The following is a 21,887-nucleotide window of genomic DNA, read 5'->3' as shown; positions in this document are numbered from 1 at the left end:
TTTTTCAATCCTCTTATATGAAAAACTCGGATTGAACTTGTGAGCTAAGAAATTAAAATTTGTGAGCTAAGAGAATAGAGTTTATTAATTTCTTAGCTCACAAGTTCAATCCGAGTTTTCATATAAGAGGATTGAAAAACACCCCAAGTTATCTTAGTTCACAAGTTCAATCCGGAAAAAAAAAAGTTGGGATGTTTTTCAATCCTCTTATATGAATTTCTAGCTCCGTCGCTAAGAAAATATAGCTTAAATATATATTTAATATGCATTATATTAAAATAACAATCATTAAGCTAAATTTTAATTGACTCTAATTACTTATTCTACTTATAATTTTAATGAACCCTAATTACAATTTATAATAGGTATTACATAATTTAAGTTATAGCTAAAACCATAAAAAAAAAATCATATAATAAAAAAGTATTGAATTGAGGTGGAAATTAAAAATTCAAGGGCAAAAAAGGTATTGCGTAGGATAAAGGGGGGAAAATGATTATTGTTCAAAGTTGAGGGGGGAGTTTGATTTTTAACACAAAGTTGGGGAGAGTAAATGATTTTCACCCCATACAGGAGAATAAAATTACCAATACCTTTTTATCCATATTTAGGCATGGGAATTAATAATTCACCTTCGTTTTGGCACTTAATGGACCACATTATCTTGAACTAAAAAAAAAATTAGTACAAACCTCCTAAGAAAATGTATTTAGCAATAATAAATTGAGTGCTATCCGCGTTAATGATGAAATTGTCGGCGTAGTCATTGGGTATATCTTATCTTATTAATTATCCGAAAGATTAAACAAATAAATATATTGTGGTTCATGTTGACTAAAATTATTACTAACCATTTACTCTAAATGACGCCCTTACCCTTATTACTTCTTAAGTAAGATAGTGCAATATTTAAGGACAAAATTGAGCTTTAACATGACGTCGAATTAAAAACAAATGGAACTTTTTTTTTTTTTTTTTTTTTTTTTTTTTTTTGAATGTGGTACAAAGGGTTAAACTGAAGATATTCAAAATGGAGATTTTGATTGTTTTGTTGTAACATTTCATCTTCAAAATATCCTTACCCAAGAATGAAAATAGCGTAAGCAAACTTCACCTTGCCATGACCCTGATGATTAGATTTCTTATTTATGGTAAGAAGGGGGCGGAATACAGGGCGGATTTATAATTTAAATTTGATGAGTTCAATTTTAAAATTATATAACCGAATCAATTAGAATTATAAATTCAAAATTTAATATTTGTTAAAATATTAATTGTTCTTTAAATATATATTTCATCAAACATGAGCTCTATCCGCCCTGAAGAATGGTACTCACGTCGCAATTCCAAATATCGTTGTTTACCTACTTTATTTGGGTAATATAAGAGAGAATAATTAATGGGAATTCCGGAATTGTACAAATGTAATTCTTGTATCCATTGAATAGTTTCTTGGTTTACAGCTTGTTTGGATGATTGTTATGTATCGTTTCATAATGTATCATATAGTATTATATTGTATTGTACTGTGTTATTTTGATATAATGCAATGTTTGAATAAATTGTATTGTTTGTCGTTGTTTCATAATGTCATGCACCAATAACATGACGAACAAACTTGCAATATTATCAAGAAAAAATAAAGTACGAGGTAAAACTATTATGTAAAAAAGGTAAGATAAAGATTAAAATTGGATTATTTAATAATGAGGAAGAGCAAGATGCAGAAAAAAGAAAGGCAATGATGCGATCACACCAAATTAATTCCATAAATTGGAACTCTTCGATACAACAAAATTTAAGCAACAATTAAAACAAATACTGTGTTTAAAATAACAATACCATAAAATACAACAGCTATGAAATCCTTAAATTTCGTATGATTTCGTAGGATTCTTGGTACAATTTTCTTGTCCAGGCCAAGTACCTAAACTTTAAAAGAAAGGACCAAAAAGAACCAAGTAAAATCAAAGAACATGTCCTAATCTCAGAAGTCGAAATGAATATTTTTCTGGAGAAGTGAATAGGAAATGCCTAAAAAGTTGTCAGTTAATCAACTCTTTCAATATATATATATAGATGCAAAATGATTGAGATAGAGGGACAGTCAACGTAAACTATATATAATAAGTACTAAAGTACAGGGTATTAGTAGAAACATTACATTAGATTTTTTCCATGCCTTTTTTTTCTCGCTTGTTTCATACATAAAGTTTGAATCTTTTTACCCTTTTTCCCATTTCATAAATCTTGCATATAGATGGGAAGATCCCCTCCATTCTTGGAAAAAAGTAGGAGCTTGTAGTTTTTATATATAAGAATCTTTGCTTTAAAATTCCCATTTCAAGATTCCATGGTTTTTTCTGTATCATCATCAAAAGGAATCACTTGACAATCTTAGTTGTCTTTGCTCTTCTGGGATGTTGGGTCTCTAGCATTTTGAACAAGTGATGCACAGAAGCCTAGAGGTAATGCTAAAAGCTTTGATCTTTCCATGAATTTTCTTTATATAGTTGACTTGTCAATCTAGCATATTGGCTTATTCATTAATTGGTGGAGTTTGTGGGCAGTTCTGAATTTTTGGAGTTCTTTGAAATGGTTAATTCATCAATATTTTGATATTTATTTGGACTGGACCTTGTTTTGAAAGGGGAGCCTTGACGTAACTGGTAAAGTTGCTGTCATATGACCAGGAAACAGCCTCTTGCAGAAATGCAGGGTAAGTCTGCGTATAATAGACCTTTGTGGTCCGGCCCTTCCGCGGACCCGCGCATAGCGGAAGCTTAGTGCGTCCGGTTGCCTTTTTTACTGGACCTTGTTTTGGTTTGTTATAGGTTGTCTTATCTAGAGGCCGATTCAAAATTTAAAACTAATAGACTCAACCTTTTGTAATTTTGCCGTTGAACCAATTCTGAGCTCAAAATTTGAACATTTAGAAAAAAATTAGTGTTTCTTTCACGTATATATCTATGCTCCACTGTAAAAAATTACTAGGTGCAGTTGAACCTGTGGGCTATATGCTACATCTGGCACTAGTCTATTCAGGGTTACTTTCTAAATAGCTGGATCATAAGCTTTTTCTTCATGATTGAACATATGGGCTCTTCTATGCTTTTACTGAATCGAGGGTCTATGGGAAACAGCTTCTCTACCTTCAAGGTGGGGTAAAGTCTGCATACACATTACCCTCCCCAGACCCCACTTGTGGGATCACACTGGATTTATTGTTGTTGTTGTTGTTGTTGAACATATGGGCTCTTCTCTAAATTTTCAATTTTTATATCAGTATAGGTTGGATCACAGGTCAAGCTGCAACTTTGAGTTATTGAATGTTGCTATAATGTCTGGAGTATTTGACTCAAGAAATGGTCTAATTCTGATTTGGATGGTTTTCTTGTTGGTTTCTATGATGTTGGTTTGTCCTGTGGAAGGACTGAATGCTGAAGGAATGTACTTACTTGAGTTGAAGAAGAATATAAGGGATAAGTTTAACTATCTTGAGAATTGGAATTCTAGTGATGAGACACCATGTAAGTGGAAAGGTGTAAATTGTACTTCTGATTATAATCCAGTTGTGCAAATTCTTGATCTGAGGTCTATGAATCTTTCTGGCACTTTGAGTTCTAGCATTGGTGGACTTGTATGTTTAACCATTCTTGACTTGTCTTACAATGAATTCACTGGAAATATTCCGAAAGAAATAGGAAATTTCTCGAAATTGCTGAGTCTCCAACTCAATGATAATGATTTTAATGGACAGATTCCTGCTGAATTGTATAATCTTTCTCATTTGAAAGAGTTAAATTTGTTCAATAACATGATATCTGGTCCTATTTCAGAGGAGTTTGGGAAACTCTCTTCTCTAGTTTCTTTTGTTGCATACACCAATAACCTCATTGGTCCACTCCCTCGATCACTCGGGAAGCTAAAAAAATTGAAAACATTTCGAGTGGGGCAGAATTTACTCTCTGGAAGCTTACCCGTGGAGATTGGTGATTGCCGGAGCTTACAAGTTCTTGGTCTTGCACAAAATAATCTAGGAGGAAATATACCTACAGAGCTCGGTATGCTTAGTAGCTTGAAACAACTTGTACTTTGGGACAATCAGTTATCTGGCTATATTCCAAAGGAACTCGGAAATTGTACAAAACTTGAACTGTTTGCTTTATACCAGAACAACCTGGTTGGAGAAATTCCTGTTGAGATAGGTAAGCTCAAATTTCTCAAGAGGTTATACCTATACCGGAATGGATTAAGTGGTACAATTCCAAGGGTTATTGGGAATCTTTCTTCGGCGATAGAAATTGATTTCTCAGAAAACTATCTAATTGGAGAAATACCAATGGAGTTCAGTCAAGTAAAGGGCCTGAAATTGTTGTATCTTTTCCAAAACCAGCTCAAAGGTGTCATACCTCAAGAACTTACTAGTTTAAGAAAATTGGAACGTCTTGATCTGTCGATTAACTACTTAACAGGCCCTATTCCATTTGCCTTTCAGTATCTCACTGAATTGGTTCAGTTACAGCTCTTTCAGAACTCTTTAAGTGGTAGTATTCCTCAACATCTCGGGATTTATGGCCGACTTTGGGTTGTTGATTTATCTAACAACTACCTCACAGGAATAATCCCTCAAAATATTTGTAGGAATTCCGATTTGATTTGGCTAAATCTTGGTTCAAATAACTTGCACGGAGACATTCCACCTAGTGTTATTAACTGTGTCTCGTTGGTACAACTTCGTCTTAATGGCAACTGGCTACAAGGGAAATTTCCTTCTGATGTGTGCAAATTGAGGAATTTATCTGCTCTTGAATTAGGACAGAACACGTTCGATGGTTTAATACCTCCTGAGATTGGAAACTGTCAGAATTTGCAGAGACTTGATTTGTCAGGCAACTATTTCACACATGAGTTGCCAAATGAGATAGGGAATCTTCAAAAACTTGTAACTTTTAATGTCTCATCTAATTTGCTGACTGGTCAAGTACCACCAAAAATTCTGAAATGCAAGGCGCTACAACGACTTGATCTCAGCAAGAACAGCTTTAGTGGTGCTGTACCTGATGAAATTGGAAAACTGGCGCAGCTAGAACGCCTTTTGGTTTCAGAAAATAAGTTTTCTGGAAAGATACCGGCAGCATTGGGGAGGCTTTCGCGTTTGACTGAGCTGCAGATGGGTGGAAATTCATATTCAGGTGAAATACCATCAGAATTAGGTAATCTTACTGGTTTACAGATCGCGATGAATCTTAGTTACAACAATCTCTCTGGTACAATACCACCTAAGCTTGGCAATCTTATTCTACTAGAGTATCTCTATCTCAACAATAATCATCTCACCGGTGAAATACCGATCACATTCCAATACCTGACCGGTCTAATGGGCTGTAACTTTTCATACAATAACCTCACCGGTCCACTGCCAGATATACCGCTGTTTCAAAATATGGATGTCAGTAGCTTTATTGGAAACAAAGGTCTTTGCGGCGGGCTTCTAGGTAAATGTAATAAATCTCCATCTTTAAATTCTGATCCGGTAGTCGAAAGTGCAGGTGCTCCTAGAGGGAAGATTGTTACTATTATTGTTGCGACTGTTGTTGGTGGTGTTTCTCTTGTTTTGATTTTAGGTGTTTTATATTTGATGAGGCGGAATCCAGTTCAGATGGTTGAATCCATCAAAGATATGGACGCGTCATTTCCAGGTTCGGGCATATATTTCCCTCCCGAAGAGGAATTCACTTTCCAAGACTTGGTTGACGCGACAAACAATTTTCATGACAGTTATATTGTTGGAAGAGGAGCTGTAGGGACAGTTTACAAGGCCGTGATGCAGTCTGGGAAAACGATTGCGGTTAAGAAGCTGGCTTCTAACAGAGAGTGTAATAACATAGAAAAGAGTTTCCGAGCAGAGATTACAACACTGGGAAAGATCAGGCATCGTAACATTGTAAAACTCTATGGCTTTTGCTATCATCAGGGTTCTAATCTGCTTCTTTACGAGTACATGGCGAAAGGTAGCTTAGGTGAATTACTTCGTAGTACATCCTGTAGCTTGGAGTGGCCGATACGCTTTAAAATAGCTCTTGGGGCAGCTGAAGGCCTATCTTACTTACATCACGACTGCAAGCCACAGATCATACACCGCGATATAAAGTCCAATAATATTTTGCTTGATGAGAAGTTAGAAGCTCACGTTGGTGATTTTGGCCTAGCTATAGTTGTTGACGTGCCTCAAAATAAGTCTATGTCTGCAATTGCTGGATCATACGGCTACATTGCCCCTGGTAAGTACTTTTTCATTCTCTTCATGAAAACTTGCCTAGTATAGCTCGTCTACTGTCTGAAAAATTGTCATGATACATATTTCTAGGTGGTCCTCATAAGGCTATAAAAGCATACATCTTTATAACATCATCGCTATATAACAGTCATTCACTGTAAAAGCCAAGCTTTTTATGGAACCAATTTTCATGCTATGGTATTATATGTTCTATATAACAGCACTTCGCTACAACAGCCAAAAAAATTCGTAACAAATGAGGCTGTTATAGAGAGGTTTGACTGTATATTTTCGATACGCAATGATTATAACTCTTCATGGAAAAATCAGTGAACATACACGTAAAGTTCCACATAAAATTCCTCCCATGAGCTGACTAGTATTTGTTTGTTTTCGTCGTACTGTATAATCTAGCAAACTTTTTCTAACAAGCTTAATCCTTGCCTCAAATATTAAGGCGCACTTCTGATGTTCAATTTGAATGTCACTCTAAAATATTATGCTGTGTCATGATATGAAAAAACACTATTGTTTTAATGATTCTGTTTTTTCCATTGCAGAATATGCTTACACCATGAAAGTAACGGAAAAAAGCGACATCTATAGCTACGGAGTTGTTCTTTTGGAGGTGCTAACTGGAAAAACATCAGTACAGCCACTAGATGAAGGAGGTGATCTTGTCACTTGGGTGAGGCATTATATTCGGGACCATTCGTTAACGCCAGGGATACTTGACAGCAGATTGGATTTAACCAATAAAACTACTGTAAATCATATGCTTACAGTTTTGAAAATTGCACTAGTGTGCACTTGTATGTCACCAGTTGATCGTCCTTCAATGCGTGAGGTCGTGTTAATGTTGATCGAGTCTGACGAGCAAGAAGGTAACTTCATCTTGTCTCTAGTTTGATCTCCCTCAGAAAAACATAATAACCTGTTAAATGTATAAAAAAAAATGCCTTCCTCTGATAAGCTCTCTAGTGGAAGTTCTCCTTATATTGTATTTTACAGCTAAATAATAGAAATTACCACATATTTCTTACAGTGAAAATGCTGTCTGACTTTGTAGATTGAGTTTGGAGGTGATTAATGCTACTCTGGTTTGTTCACTGTCTGATGTTTTACAGTATAACGAGACGTTTTTTTGCGCTGGCTTAGTGCAAGTATTTATAAAATCTATGATTATTTATCCACAAAAACCGAAATCGTTTAGGACTGAGGCATAGTTGTAGTTATACTTATCGGAAAAGAAAAGTTTTACAGTATAATTAGCCTCTGTGCTCTTCTCCAGGGAGCTAGATTTTCAGGGCTGTGAGACACTACAGTATGATCTGTTACAATATCAAATGCTAAATAGATTTTCAGAGGTTATATGTGTTTGTCCTGGTCTAAATTGCTTGACATGGCAGTTTAGGTGCCGCACCCGTGTCGACACGACACTAGTATGGGCGTGGGTATGTGATCCGTGTCAAACAATTTTGGGTACTTTGACCACGACGGACGGCAAAATTTGAGATGAGATACAATTTGATTCCCACACCCGTATCCGTACTAGGATTCGTATCCCAGAATCTTACAATTTACAACTCGAAAGATCCGACCTCTAGATCCGCACCCGTGTCGGACACCCGCACCTGTGTATGAGCAACTAAGGTCATGTTGCAGAACTTTTTGTAATTCCTTAAACTGGCAAAGAACTTAGAAAAAAGAAAGAGGGGCTGAACACTAAAGATTTATGGATATAACTGTCTTAAAACATGTAAAGTTTATAGGAAACTACTTCTTCAACCTTAAAAGGGTGGACAATAAACTTCTCCAATTTACAGCCCCCTTTATGTCATTTTTTGCATGTCTTAGATTTTGGTCTGCAACATCAGTCTAATGCCAGGCAAAGGTTTGAACATGTTAACTTTGGGCCTATATGCACTTTACTTCTCACCTACATTCATTCCCTCGATTCTATTTCCTCCGTTTTATTTTTATGACACTTTTCCTTTTTAGTTCGCTCCAGAAATAATGACATCTTTATGAATTATGTATTTGGAAAGTCAATAACTTTGAACTTCTTCTCTTACTCTTAATGACTTGTTATAATAGCAGCAGATAGTGTATTTAAAATCACAAGTTCTAACAACATTTTTAATGTATGCAAAAGACTTTTTCTTTTTTAAACTCTGATCTAGTCAAAATAACTATATAAAATAAGTTGAGGGAGTAGTTTACAATGGTGTTGTGATCATGGAATATACAAGGCACATAGTATTTTTTTTAATTTGCCTACCCAAGCTATTGGCACCCACTAGTTTTCTTAATTTGCCTACCCAAGCTATTGGCACGCGCTCACCAGTCACCACTATACCGTACTACGTATGTTTCAAAAGGAACAAGCATAGTGCATCGTTTAGTGGACGAGGTGTAAGTCTCAAGACATAAGATATTTTTTTCTTTTAGTTTTTTGTTTGGTGTCTTAAACTTGTATTAGGGTCCGACTAATCTGAGTTCACGCCACTTAAGTGGAAAAGTTGCCTATCAAGATTTTTTTCTATTTTGAAGCTCAAACCCAAGACTTCCCGTTAAAGGTAGATGGATCATATTCATCCTACCACCATATTTTATACCATGGAGTCTTGTTTATTCTGATACCCTATTAAATTCTGTGACCAACTAATCAAAAAATGTAAACTATTAGAGACCCCACCTTTATTTATTTAATTATAAATCTTCAATACTTGCCTGTACATGTAATCCAGTTATCAAGATTGCATCAAAGGCAATCAAGTGTGTTTATTTGATAAGGAAAAGAGAAGACATTCCTCAAAATCCTATTAAATAAAGCGAGTTGGTTCATATGTTTTTAAAGGATCAACAGAAGCTCTTTACTCCTAGTTATACTATAAGTTCTTAAGGTAATATATAATTAATTTGCCTGTTATTTTTAGTTTAAGAGAGTAGGTGCACCGTTATTTTCTATATAGGATAAGTGAAACTGAAATGAAACAAAGTTGTATCTTTGTGGAATATGGTAGCTATTGGCAGAAAGCATTTGCATGTTTTTACTTATCAACATTAATTGAAAATTTTAAATTGCTACTTTAGTAATGCATTAAGTTCATAAACTTTTTGGCTTTAAAATTCTTTTAGAGATAAATTGCACCAAGTTGGAATGGAGAAACGACAAAAGGATAGCGTCAATTAATTAATTACTTAATATCTTTAATTAAACTAGCTTATCACTTTAAAAGAAAGCAATAGGAAAATTAATCAACGGACTAAATGGGGCAAGTTGCAAAACAAAATACTGTTTTTGTCTTTTGTTTTCTTTTTAGTTTAAGTGGGATGCATGACTACTTTATAACTGGCAACTCAATGAAATATCATATTTTAGAGATTTAAAAATACTGTGTTTGTAGCTTTTAAGCCATAGGGAGAGAATCAAATATATTGATTTAATAGAAGATTTTGCTTTTTGCACGGACGAGTAGCTACCTTTTGGCTCAATCATAGAAATCCTTCGAGTCCCACAATGATCCTGCTATCAAAGGGCAGTCGTTTAGTGCTCTTCTATGTTTCTTTTTTCTTACTTAATATTCGATATTCGTATCGGGATCCCGAATAATTCGAATATTTCGTTGTGTGTAAGGTTTATTAAAGGGGAAGCATTTTCTACCAAGATTTTTTTTCATTCTATGTGCTCGAATACAAAGTGTTTGATTAAGGATTGAAGGATCATATTCATCCCACCACAATCCTGAGTCGTTGTACTCTTCTATGTTAATTGATTTGTGGATGTAATAAATTATTACTTTCTCTCGTCCTTTTTATTATCTCTCTTTAGCCACAAAAAAGGTCCAAAATATTTATCACTTTAACAATCAAAATAACATTAGTTTAATTTTAATAAAATTCACCGTTACTACTCTAATAAAGCATATAGTAATTTAGTTACTCATTTAAAGACTTAAAATTATGGAAAAAATAATAAAAACTTTGGACATGCTTATATATGAATATATATATGCTATTTTGAAGGTATTTTGCATTTTGAAAATATATAGGAAACAATCGGGTATCAACAACTGCCCCTCTTTACCCGGGAAGAATGAAAGAGTTTTCGGGTAAAGAAATGATGGCCAATTTTGACCGAGCGAAATGGTTTGAAGAGGTTAGGCCGCACCCTGGCCTCTGGGCTGCCTATATATCTTTGGTTTTACAGGAATCAGGCCGTATGTAGTTTAGGATCCAACGGCGGAGTATACCGATGAAGCGATTTCAAGAACGGACGCAATATCTAGGGCCAAGGAGTGAACGGGTGGTTTACGGAAATGGTTAGGAGAACTAGAGCGGGACTACGTCTTGCTAGGATAGCCGTTGCTTGCCGGATTACCTTCAAATAGAAGCAATACAAGCGTATACTGTGCATAAATTTAAGCATGATGTAAATTCCTGTTGGACCATGAATGTTGTCTTTGGACGGTAAGGATGACGTCCTTAAACCATGATGTCCTGGGCCATGAAGCGCATGATAAAAGATTTGCAGGCCATGAAATGATGTTCTCGGGCTATGAGGATGGTGCCTCCGAACCATGACACCTTTGAATAATGATATGCAAAAGATTGAAAGAGATCCTCAGGCCATGACATGGTGTTCTCGGGCTATGAAGATGGTGCCTCCGAACGATGACGCCTTTGGATGAGTTGGCGATATTTCAGCCCATGAAGGATGCAGTAGTATGGTGCGGACAAGACAGAGCTTTGTCTTGCGAATTGAAGAGCAGAGCTTAGCCCGTAAGGGAAGCAAGATAAATAGTGCTTGGGTAGAACTTAGTTTCGAAGAAAATTGAAGGTAGAGCTTAGCCTCGGAAGGAAGAATGGTAGCCTTATGCAATGCAGATGCAGATGGAGGTAGAGCTTAACCTCGGAAGGCAGAATGGTAGCCTTATGCAATGCAGATGCAGATGGAGGTAGAGCTTAACCTCGAAAGGCAGAATGGTAGCCTTATGCANTTGATTTGTTGCTTTTGTTTCGACTTTCTGATTGCCATACTTAGTTTTAGTTTTGTAATTTGTTTCGGTTTTCTAATTGGTATGCTTGTTGCTGCCCTTCCTTTAACCTTTCCTAAGCTGAGGGTCTATCGGAAACAACTTTTCTACCTTTTTGAAGGTAGAGGTAAGATGTGCGTACACACTACCCTCCCCAGACTCCACTTATTATTCACATCCTCACTCGAATAAGACAAAAGCCTTCGAACTTACAGCCACTACCCCAAACATCTTTCTATGACACTCTGCCCGACAATTACACTGGATCTTTTATTGGTGGGATAGGGAGTAAAAATTTTAGAACCCACCGCCCCATATCTAATTTTGTGTACTCAAATTGTGATAATAATAAATAAAATCGATACCACTCGCATAACAACTTCTTGATGTTATAACAACATTTTGAATGATTGGATCATCACCAATTAAAATGATGACATTTTGGTAGATTTTTCGCCACCCACAAGTTATATGCAAGGAAAGGAAAAAGATGGTTCATTTAGAATATTCCAAACATGTTGTCTAATTTCTTAAATGGACAATTACACTATCGTTTAAATTTGGTCTTTTTTATGTTAGTAGCTAGACCGCTAGATGTGCGTAAAATCACTGTAATACTAGTGGAACAATTATCAAAAAAAATAAAAAAATCTTTCCTTTCTTCTTCCTATTTTTTTTTTCGTTTTGGCTAACTTTTAATTTAATATATAGCCGCATTCTATAGAAAGTGCGATGTACTAGTTGTATTAATTCTATATTTTTTGAAAAAATATATATTTCATTCATTATTTTTATTTTCTTTTTTTTTTGGATTGAAAAGTTGGATTGGGTAAGGTCCGATCCCATGCTAAACTTACTACAGTTATTGTAAAAATAGAAATTAATTTAAATGAAGAGCATAAAAGATAGTTGAACTAATAGACGATTAACTATAGAGTAATGAGTTTAAATTTTGTATCATAGAAAGTAAATTGAAGTTCGTCTTTGCTTGTACGTGATTGCCAAAAATGTAATTAATATATTTACACCTTAGCGCTACCTATGATTTTTCCTCTTGCCCAAACCTTATTTATCTTTTGTTCTTTGGCCTTTATTTTTCCTCTCCCCCTCTTTCTTTAATTCAATATTTATGAAACATAATTATAGTGCTGCTTAGAAGTGGAAAATTCAAGGGAAAATGACATTGTATAACCGCTCACAAAATAATAACCGAAAAAATGTATATTTTTTTTTATATATATACATTCTGTATATGTTATATACAAATTTTATACACTTTTTCGGCTACCAAATGTAAATAGTTTCTGGCGCGGGCTAAAAGTGAAAAAAAACACTCACAAGGAAAAAGCCTGGACTCATTAGTAGATAGTATAAATAAATGATGAATTATTAGAAAAAGATTATATGCCAAAGACTGAGAAAAGAAACAAAGAAACAGTGTGAATTCTCAAAGTTTCCTCTTCAAAGATTTGGCTTAAAACCTAATAAGGAAGAGAACTATAAGGACAACATTCTCATTTCTAAAAACTCTCAAAGGAACTATCCGAGAAATATATAATCTCTAACCATCTTGACAACAAGATGGTAAAAAAAAAAAAAAAAAAACACTTGAAAAAATACAGCTCAAATCCAAGAAAAATCTTTTTCCCAATATATTTCATCATTACTAAAATAAAAACCATCTTCTTTCACCAACCAAAAACACTGCTTTGTAGGGCTGCACCTTTGAACATCCCTACCTCCATAAAAAGCTTGAAATCTTCTCCTTTTCTGGTCCAATTTCATTGTACATAAGTACTGACTATTCTTCCAAAACTTGGTCTTTACACTCCAACTAAAATGGTCGCGCTCTTGGAGCGCGCGACCGCCAATGTCACCAGTGTCACCGGAGGAGCACCAAACGACTAACGGAAGGGAAGAGTTGTTGGTGAAGCCATTGATAATATAGACATCGTAAATATTGCCAAAGTAGTCATAAGGTTGTCTTATGGAAATGAAAGTAATATAAGAAGCAAGGCCTAATATGAGGAGAAAAATGTTGTATGCCTTCATTTTTTTGTGTTGGGGTGTTTTGGTGTCACCAACTATTTGGTGAATGGTTATGAGAAAATTCAAGTGGCTATATATATATATATATATATATATAGCTAGGCTAGCTGGCTGCATGCTTCCTTTATGGTAAGTGGTGTACTATGAAAAGAAAATCTGCTTTTCAAGTCTCTAGAATAGTTACAAGGGTTTCTCCGTAAATAGCCGGCCGAATTTATTGTTTACTTTTTATTAATCAGTATACATAAATTTTACATTAATTATATACGATTATATATATATATATATATATATATATAACACATTTGCTAACTATTTTTAGTTTAAATAGTTGGTTGGACGACTGTTTAGGTTAATTCTTCATTGTTATTATATTGGAGGTCTTGATTTTGAATATTATGAAGAGACCCTTCTAAAGATTAGAACATGCAATTATCAACCTTATAGTTTATTGGAGGTTTATAATTTCAATTTTTGAATATATAAGGTTCAGAGAGGGACTCTTGATAGCATTGATATATGGTGGTGAACCAGCCATGTGACTGCCATAATATCTCTAAGAACAAGAGATATTATCATATTGTATTATTGCCATTGTTTTATTGTTTTTCTTGTAAGAGAGGATCAAATTCTATTCTGGAAAAGAATAAGTCCGTATATACATATATCTATGTGTACAAAAGTTTGGATTAAAATTTTAGAGTAGTATTTAATTATATATCAGCTTTATAGGGTATAGTTAGTCCTCTTATCTCATGTTTGGCTGAGTTTTTGAATAATCAAGGGCGAAGCTATGGGGCGCAAGGAATTTCGAACCCTTTTAGCCCGATAATTACATTATATATACAAGGTTATAATTATTTTTAGATATATATAGTAGATATATTTATCTTTTTGACTTTTTCATATGTTTACTTCTTTATATTTAAATCCCCCGGTGAAAATTCTGACGCCGCCATTTATTTGAATTCCATAAAGGACTAACAGTTTGCATAACCGAAGGGAAATCTTTTATAAACTGAAACCTCTTTCTCTACTGATATAACGGCAATAACAACATAATTGAAAAAAAAATCTGGAACTTATGGGTTGTCGCGACAATTTGTCAAAACCTTGAGGGTTATATTGCAAACTATTTCGTCCAAATTTTCGCTTCATACCTTTTGTTTTATGCTTGTTGCTTTCGTGTTTCTATTCCTGGTTATGCATTATCGACAGGTTAAAGATTTCAAATAAGGACCAAAAAAAGGAAACAACGAAAACGCCACTACAATATCCCAAATTTGGATAAACAAATATATGTAGTGATTATACTGTGGAAAAAAGGCATTTATGTAGCTTTTATCTATAGTTCGAAGAGTACACATGATAAATATGGATCATCGTTATGCACTAACAATAAAGTTTACTTTATTCCCTAACTAGGTTTCATGACTACTGATTGAACATACTCAAATCCTTACATTTGGATTATGTACCAAACATGGTGATCCTACAACATTTTTCAAGATTTTAATAATTGGTCATCATTATGTTTATGAATTTATTACTGAAATTACCACGTAGTTTATCCCCATATATACAAGCTTTTGTTTTCCACCATGAAATAGATTCACTTTCAAAGATATTGGAGGACACCAAGAAATTAAATTGGACCCCTATAGCTCTAAAAGGCTTTGAGATGTTGAAAGAGATGATAATAACGGTTCTTGAAGAGGTAAATTTATATGATAATTGATCATGCCCAACTATGCTTCCTAAGAAGTCTAGTGGTCGTTGAAAATATAATCCGATTTACAAGTCTGGAGTCGAATCCAACAGAAATTAATTAACCTATTAATCACATCTACTAGTTTTGCAAGAATTCGAGTAATTCCCTAACTAGTTTCATGTCTACTGATTGAACATACTCATATCTAGGGCTGTCAAATCTGGCCCAAGTCCAATTGATCCGTCCAACCCGCTCAAGGTTGGGCGGGTTAGGCTATGACTCAATTAGATTGATTTTTAGCGCAAATTAATCCATGAGTAACTTTGCCAAAATATCTTAGAATTTTTTTTTGATATGTTATATATGACCATAACAAAAGAAAAAAAAAGTCTTATTTTGTAATTATATAATTCATAAGAAAACAACACGTATTAAGTAAAGCTTGATAAGAGTTGGGCGAGTTAGGCTATGACTCAATTTTAGCCCATTTTGACCCAATCCATCTTAGCCCAAATAACTTTTGGGCGAGTCATTTGACACACTCAATTATTAACTTAACCGATCCGCCCATTTAACACCCTGCTCAAATCCTTACATTTGGATTATGTACCAAACATGGTGATCCTACACTATTGTTCAAGATTTTAATAATTGGTCATCATTATGTTTATGAATTTATCACTGACCTTGTGTCACACCTCCTTTTTCGCTACTACACTCCGTGAAGGGTATAATAAAAGGAGTTTTTCCGATTAAAGGACAATCGAAACGGGATTCGTTTTATTAAGAGATTCAGAGTCGCCACTTGGGAGATTTATGGTGTCCCAAGTCACCAATTTGAATCCCGAATCGAGGAAAGGGTTTGACTCTGTATTACAGTCGCGAACCAGAAATCCGAGTAAGGAATTCTGTTAACCCGGGAGAAGGGGTTAGGCACTCCCGAGTTCCGTGGTTCTAGCACGGTCGCTCAACTGCTATATTTGGCTAAAATCTAATTTTTGTACATGCCATCCTATAGTGCAATTTTAAAAATTATTTAACCGCTTTTAGTTAAAAATTTTAAGAAAGTGAACGTCGTTTAAAAACGTGCTTTTGGATCACGTCACATGAAATGCACCCGTATCCTCGACACATTTTTATTCAACGTTTTGGGATTTGGATTTGGGTTGCATGAAATGCACACCCGCATTTAGGAAAGTAAAATTATTAAAAGCGCGCCTAAAGTGGCTAGCGTATTGTTAACTTTGCGGGAGGCCATGAAAATTCGCTAAATGGAACGTCCCGAATTTCTAAAATATTTTTAATAAAGCATTTAATGAGGGCCCCGCAAGTTATGCATTTTTGTTTGGCGAGGCTCGTCTCACTTTTTATTTAAAGGCCAATCCTAAAGTAACTACGATTTTCTATTTAATATGTCTATAACAAAGACCTAACTAATTAGTATTATAGAATTCGGGCTTCAAGTTCAAGTCCGGATCCAAACAAAAGGAAGAACCCTTTAATTTGAACCCGCTACCTAACTTAAAGCCCACAGCCTGCCATTTAAATACTAACAAACCAATTGCCATTTCAGTCTTGGGCCCAATGAGCCCAAGCCATATGATGCATGCACGCCGGACAAGGATTCCCAATAAACACAGATATTGGGCCTGAGACCAGCCCAAATCGGACAAGGCAGACCAGGCTGCACAGGAGAGATCGAGGGATCGAATCCCTGAAGCCGGGCAGGCCATGGGATTGCTTACAAATTTGCCCATCATTAATTAGACTTTCTGATTTTAAGGCAAGGCAGTGTTGAAATCATATTATTAACAAAGTAGTTCCAGAATACACCGATCTAAAACTGATCACCCAGGCCACCTGTTAGATTAATGTGTTAATTTTGTGATCCTAGACTTAACTAAAACGTGCAGGAACCTTTATTTGTAAAGTCAGGCTTTCTCCTTTAATTTTCAATTATCAGAATAGACATGGAACGAAGCACTCAAAACACAGCCTCATTTTACTCCGTGGAAGTTCAACACAGTCGAAGACAGACCCTAAAACAATCTTATTTGATTACAGATTATAGTGAAAACAACTACCAAAGGTTTATCTCATGGTTGATTTACTTTTCAAACAGATTTATGAAACAATTGACAGGAAATCAGCAAAAACTAACTCAAACTATTCCATTAACCTAACATGAGACTATTTATAACTAGTATTCAACTCAAAAAGCTCTCATGCATCTGAGACCCAAGAATTAACAGTCCAGCTAATACAAAATCAGTTTTCAGTCCAGTACAGTCCCACATATAGATCAAACCAGTCCAAACAGTTGGTCTAATTACAACTACATGAATAACTAAGCTAAATATTAACAGTTAACAAGAATTCTAAGTAAACTCAGGTGAACAATGAGCAATTCTTCATCATTGATTCCACAGGTTTTTCATTCACGTGAGTCAAACTTCCAGATCATTAGGGGCAATGAAAGTGTACCTGGTATTTAAATCACAACAGAAGGAAGAAGTATCAGCAGCAATAACAATAATCAGCAGCTTGTAACCCAGGAGTAATGTCAGATTCAAACCAGGAAAGGCTTTCACACCAAACAGACACAAAACTCAATCAAAACAGCTTGAATAACACCAAATTGACTCGGAAATGCACCCAAAACACTTCTGAAGGTTTCAGCAACTAGAAGAAATGCAATGTAACAGCTTTTTTGGATTTTTCTATTGTATTTGCGTTTGTTTTTGGATTTTTGCAGAAATTAAGATCTAAAGCTGAAATTTGAGCTTGATCTCAAAAGCTCTTCAATGAAACAGTTTTTTTTTTAGTTTTCTGGAGTTTTTTTTGATCTAGGATCTAAAGGAACTTGGACTTCTATTGTTTTGAAATTCAAATTTGGACTCAGATCTGCAGAGAGGGTTTTGGGGGGAATTTTTGGGGTTCCAAAACTTGTCCATGAAGCAAAGAGGACTGCCCTTTTATAGCAAAAATCAGCTGCAACTTCCAGATTTCATTTTTAACACTTTAGCCCTTGATTTCCTAACTTGTTGCTCAAGTTAATATCCTAGCTTTCTGCAATTTTCCGTTTGAACCCCATCTAGAAGCTTCTAGGAAGTTCTATTTCAACCTACAGCATTCTAACCCATCACTAAATGCCCAAAATATCCCTGAATACCCCTGAAATTACTAACCCTATACCAAACTAGATATCGCCCTCTTTTACTCTAGTTAAAGTCAACTATAGCTAATCAAAGGGTTGAATTTATTCAGCTATATCCAATCACCCTAAACTAAACCTAACACTTACTTGAAAACAAACTAGGAACAATTACTTAATCACAATCATGCATTAACAGGATTTAAATCGATTACTTAGACCAATTAGAATAGCTACTGAAAAAAAACTAACTTCTGCACATTTACCGAACAAATACGGATTCAAAACATGAAACAAACCATTAAAAAAAACTAATTAACCCCAATCTTGAAGAATTCAAACGAACAAATTATTATTATCAGAAGAAGAGCAGACATACCAAAATTGAATAAAAACTAACTAACAATTAATTGCTTGAACTAATTGAACTAACATTTAAACGTTTACACTAACAGAATTACACAGAAGAAAAGAAAAAAAAAGATCATGATTAAACTAAAAAAAAACAAAATAGCACAGAAACTAAAGTCGTATTAACTATCACCAAGAACATAATTAAGCATTCATGAAAACAAAGAAATAATGAAAATCGAGAATAAAACTCACTAATTTAGACCAGCTTGAACGCCTACATGGACTAAAGTTCTTCAAACCCTATATTCAAGATTTGTGGGCTTGCGCTTGGATTCGATGGATTCCAACTTGAACTTCAGAGCGAGGAGGTTTAGGAAGACTTGGTGTATGATTTGGGACCTTTTGGAAGACTTAGGGTTTTGAGTCAGATTTACAAATCACCATTCGAGCCGTTCGGTTGTGGTTCGAGGAAAAACCAAAGCTAGATATGGAATGAGGAGGAGGTGAGGAGCCTAGGGTGTGGATTTGGGGTCATTCGAAGTAGGTAAGATTTTGACCGGATTTTCGATCCGATATTTGAGTCGACTGGTGATGATTCAAGGTCAATTGAGGGTAGATTTGGGGAGAGAAGAGTGAGGAGATATCAGGTTGTTCGTTTGGGGCTGGTTTGCGGTGGCGCCGCCACCGGAGAATTTGTGGCGGCGCTAGGGTTCATAGTTTTAAAGTTTAAATTCGAGGATCTTCAGACTTGTTTGATGGAAGGTAGTGATGGATTCATGACGGGGGGGTCGAGATGAGTTGGTGGTATGAATTTGGTAGCGATTGGGGCGGTTTGTGTCATTGCCGCCGGCGAGCTTGACGAAGTGTATTATGGCAGCGACTCTAGGGTTTGTGAGGGGTGAGGTCGTTGAGAGACGAAGGGGGTGGGGGGTGCCCTTCAGACACTCTTATATCACGAGGACCCTACTTCGTAGCCGTTAGATCTGAAAACCTCGACGGCCAAGATTTGCTTACCTGAAACGGCGTCGTTTTGGTTCCTGGGGAGACTGGACCGGGTTTTGAGTGTAATATTGGGCCAAATTTGGACGGGTTTTTTGAGCCAAATGTTTGGGCCTAAGGAATTTCAATTAAAAACGCCCAAACAGACTTATCTTTCAATTTCTATTTTTTTTCTTTCCATTTCTTTTCAAATCTTTTTCTTTCTTTTCAAATTAAAAATAAAACCTACATTAATTCTAAACCAAAATTATCCTACCATATTAGATTAATGTTCAAAATAATATTTACAACATCTAATTAACTACCAAATTAAAAGAAAACTGCAAGATTCGAAACTAAATGCCAAAATGAGTTATTTTTTGTGATTTTCTATTTTTTGTAACACAACTAAATTACTAACTAATGCCAAATTAAATCCTAAATGCAAATGCAACATATTTTTTGTATTTTTCATGAATTAAATAAAATAAACATGCACAAACAAATGCAAACAATTAACAGAAAATGCCACGAAAATCCACAAAATTGCAAGTAATGAAAAGAAATTATTTTGTTTTGAATTTATGGGAGTAATTCATATAGGGCAAAAATCACGTGCTCATAGCTGCCCCTCTTTGCTCGGAAACACGAAGAATTTTCATGCAAAGATAAGTGAGCGAATACGAGCAATTTTTGCCCGTTTGAATACTCCGTGTGAAGCTAGCCTAAGCTATGATATATGAATTACAAAAGATCCTATCTATGTCTTCAAACTTGCTCTTGTGGTTCTTGTTGCCTTGTTGACTTGTGTTCTCCCGGTGACATCCTTTTGTTGCTGCCTTGACTTGTGATCTGAGATGTTTTGCCCTTTCTCCGAGTGATGCTTGACTGCTAAAACTTGAAATGTTGTCCTATGTTCTCCAGGCGGGCTCCTGACTGCTGAAACTTGAAATATATGCCTATGTTCTCCAGGCGGGCTCCTGACTGCCGAAACTTGAAATGTGTGCCTCTGTTCTCCAAGCGGGCTCCTCTGTTCTGCAGGCGAGCTCCTGACTGCTGAAACTTGAAATGTATGCCTCTGTTCTCCAAGCGAGCTCCTGACTGCTGAAACTTGAAATGTATGCCTCTGTTCTCCAGGCGGGCTCCTGATTGCTGAAGCTTGAAAAGTATTCCCTTGTTCTCCAGGTGGGCTCCTGACAGCAACAAAATAAACAACAAAGAAAATTTTCTGCCCCAGTTTGGTAACTGGGTACAGCATGTTATCAAATATTAAAAATTAAAAGCCAAAATTTGAATTGCACTTCCCTTGTTCTCCAGGTGGGCTCCTGATTGCTGAACTTGAAAAGTATTCCCTTGTTCTCCAGGTGGGCTCCTGACTGCAAAAATAAACAACAAAGAAAATTTTCCGCCCCAGTTTGGTAACTGGGTACAGCATGTTATCAAATATTAAAAATTAAAAGCCAAAATTTGAATTGCACTTCCCTTGTTCTCCAGGTGGGCTCCTGACTGCTGAAACTTGAAAAGTATTCCCTTGTTCTCCAGGTGGGCTCCTGATTGCTGAACTTGAAAAGTATTCCCTTGTTCTCCAGGTGGGCTCCTGACTGCGACAAAATAAACAGAAACAAAGAAAACTTTCTGCCCCAGTTTGGTAGCTGGGTACATGGGTAAGTGTTAAACTGAATTAGTCTACCAACTATTATAAGAATTTGAAAGCTAAGTCCTTCTAATAATTATGAACCTAAGTTATATCCTCTAGAGGTATTACCCCCACTACATTTGTTGTCTAAAAGGTCTTAAAATACTCCTCATTATCCAGGTGGGTCCTGACAACTTCTAGTTAAAAGATAGTTTTAACCTAAGTTATATCTACTGAAGGTACGACTCCCACTATATCTTGTTATCTGAAACGAACTTTAAAGCTACACGCCATTATCCAGGAGGGTCCTGAAAACTCCTAATTGAATCCTAGCTTAAACGTGCAAACTTTGAAACCAACTTATATTCCTATTTATGCTAAATTATGCTACTCATGATTGTTTTGAAATTTAAACTAAGTCCCATTTTCCAGGAGGGTCCTGAGAATTTCCCGTCATACCTGTTTTGGGTGCTTGCTTTTCCCTTAAGGAGGGTTTCTCCGAAACCAATGAAAACTTTCTGCCCCTGTTTCAATCAAAGAAAAATCTTGTCAGTTTTAAAAATGTGGTTAGTTGCTTGCATTCTTGCTAGGTACATCCCTGCTGCTGAGCTTTACTCCGTCTCGCTTTCCTGGACTTGCCTTGAATCCCCTCGACTTCCTGACCGAATTTCAACCCCTTGACTCTG

At 35.7% G+C, this 21,887-nt stretch overlaps 2 protein-coding genes across 4 annotated transcripts; one reads left to right on the top strand and one right to left on the bottom strand.

Annotated features, from left to right (window-relative positions):
- LOC109223436 (probable leucine-rich repeat receptor-like protein kinase At2g33170) lies at positions 1,965-7,389 on the top strand. Of its 3 annotated transcripts, XM_019387741.1 has the most exons (4): positions 1,965-2,468; positions 3,287-5,498; positions 5,628-6,284; positions 6,841-7,389. In XM_019387741.1, exons 1-4 carry the CDS (start codon positions 2,451-2,453, stop codon positions 7,188-7,190), a joined length of 3,237 nt encoding a protein of 1,078 aa, XP_019243286.1. In that variant the 5' UTR covers positions 1,965-2,450; the 3' UTR covers positions 7,191-7,389. The 3 variants fall into 3 exon arrangements, with proteins under 3 accessions (XP_019243286.1, XP_019243284.1, XP_019243285.1); XM_019387739.1 differs by having other exon boundaries at positions 1,968-2,468; positions 3,287-6,284; XM_019387740.1 differs by having other exon boundaries at positions 1,969-2,468; positions 3,292-6,284.
- On the bottom strand, positions 12,664-13,413 carry LOC109224562. Its single transcript, XM_019389122.1, has one exon. The coding sequence runs from the start codon at positions 13,369-13,371 to the stop codon at positions 12,943-12,945; it is 429 nt and encodes a 142-aa protein (XP_019244667.1). The 5' UTR covers positions 13,372-13,413; the 3' UTR covers positions 12,664-12,942.

The sequence above is a fragment of the Nicotiana attenuata genome, chromosome 3 (genome assembly GCF_001879085.1).
Source record: "Nicotiana attenuata strain UT chromosome 3, NIATTr2, whole genome shotgun sequence".
Taxonomy (NCBI): domain Eukaryota; kingdom Viridiplantae; phylum Streptophyta; class Magnoliopsida; order Solanales; family Solanaceae; genus Nicotiana; species Nicotiana attenuata.
This window is presented reverse-complemented; position numbering and strand designations above follow the sequence as displayed.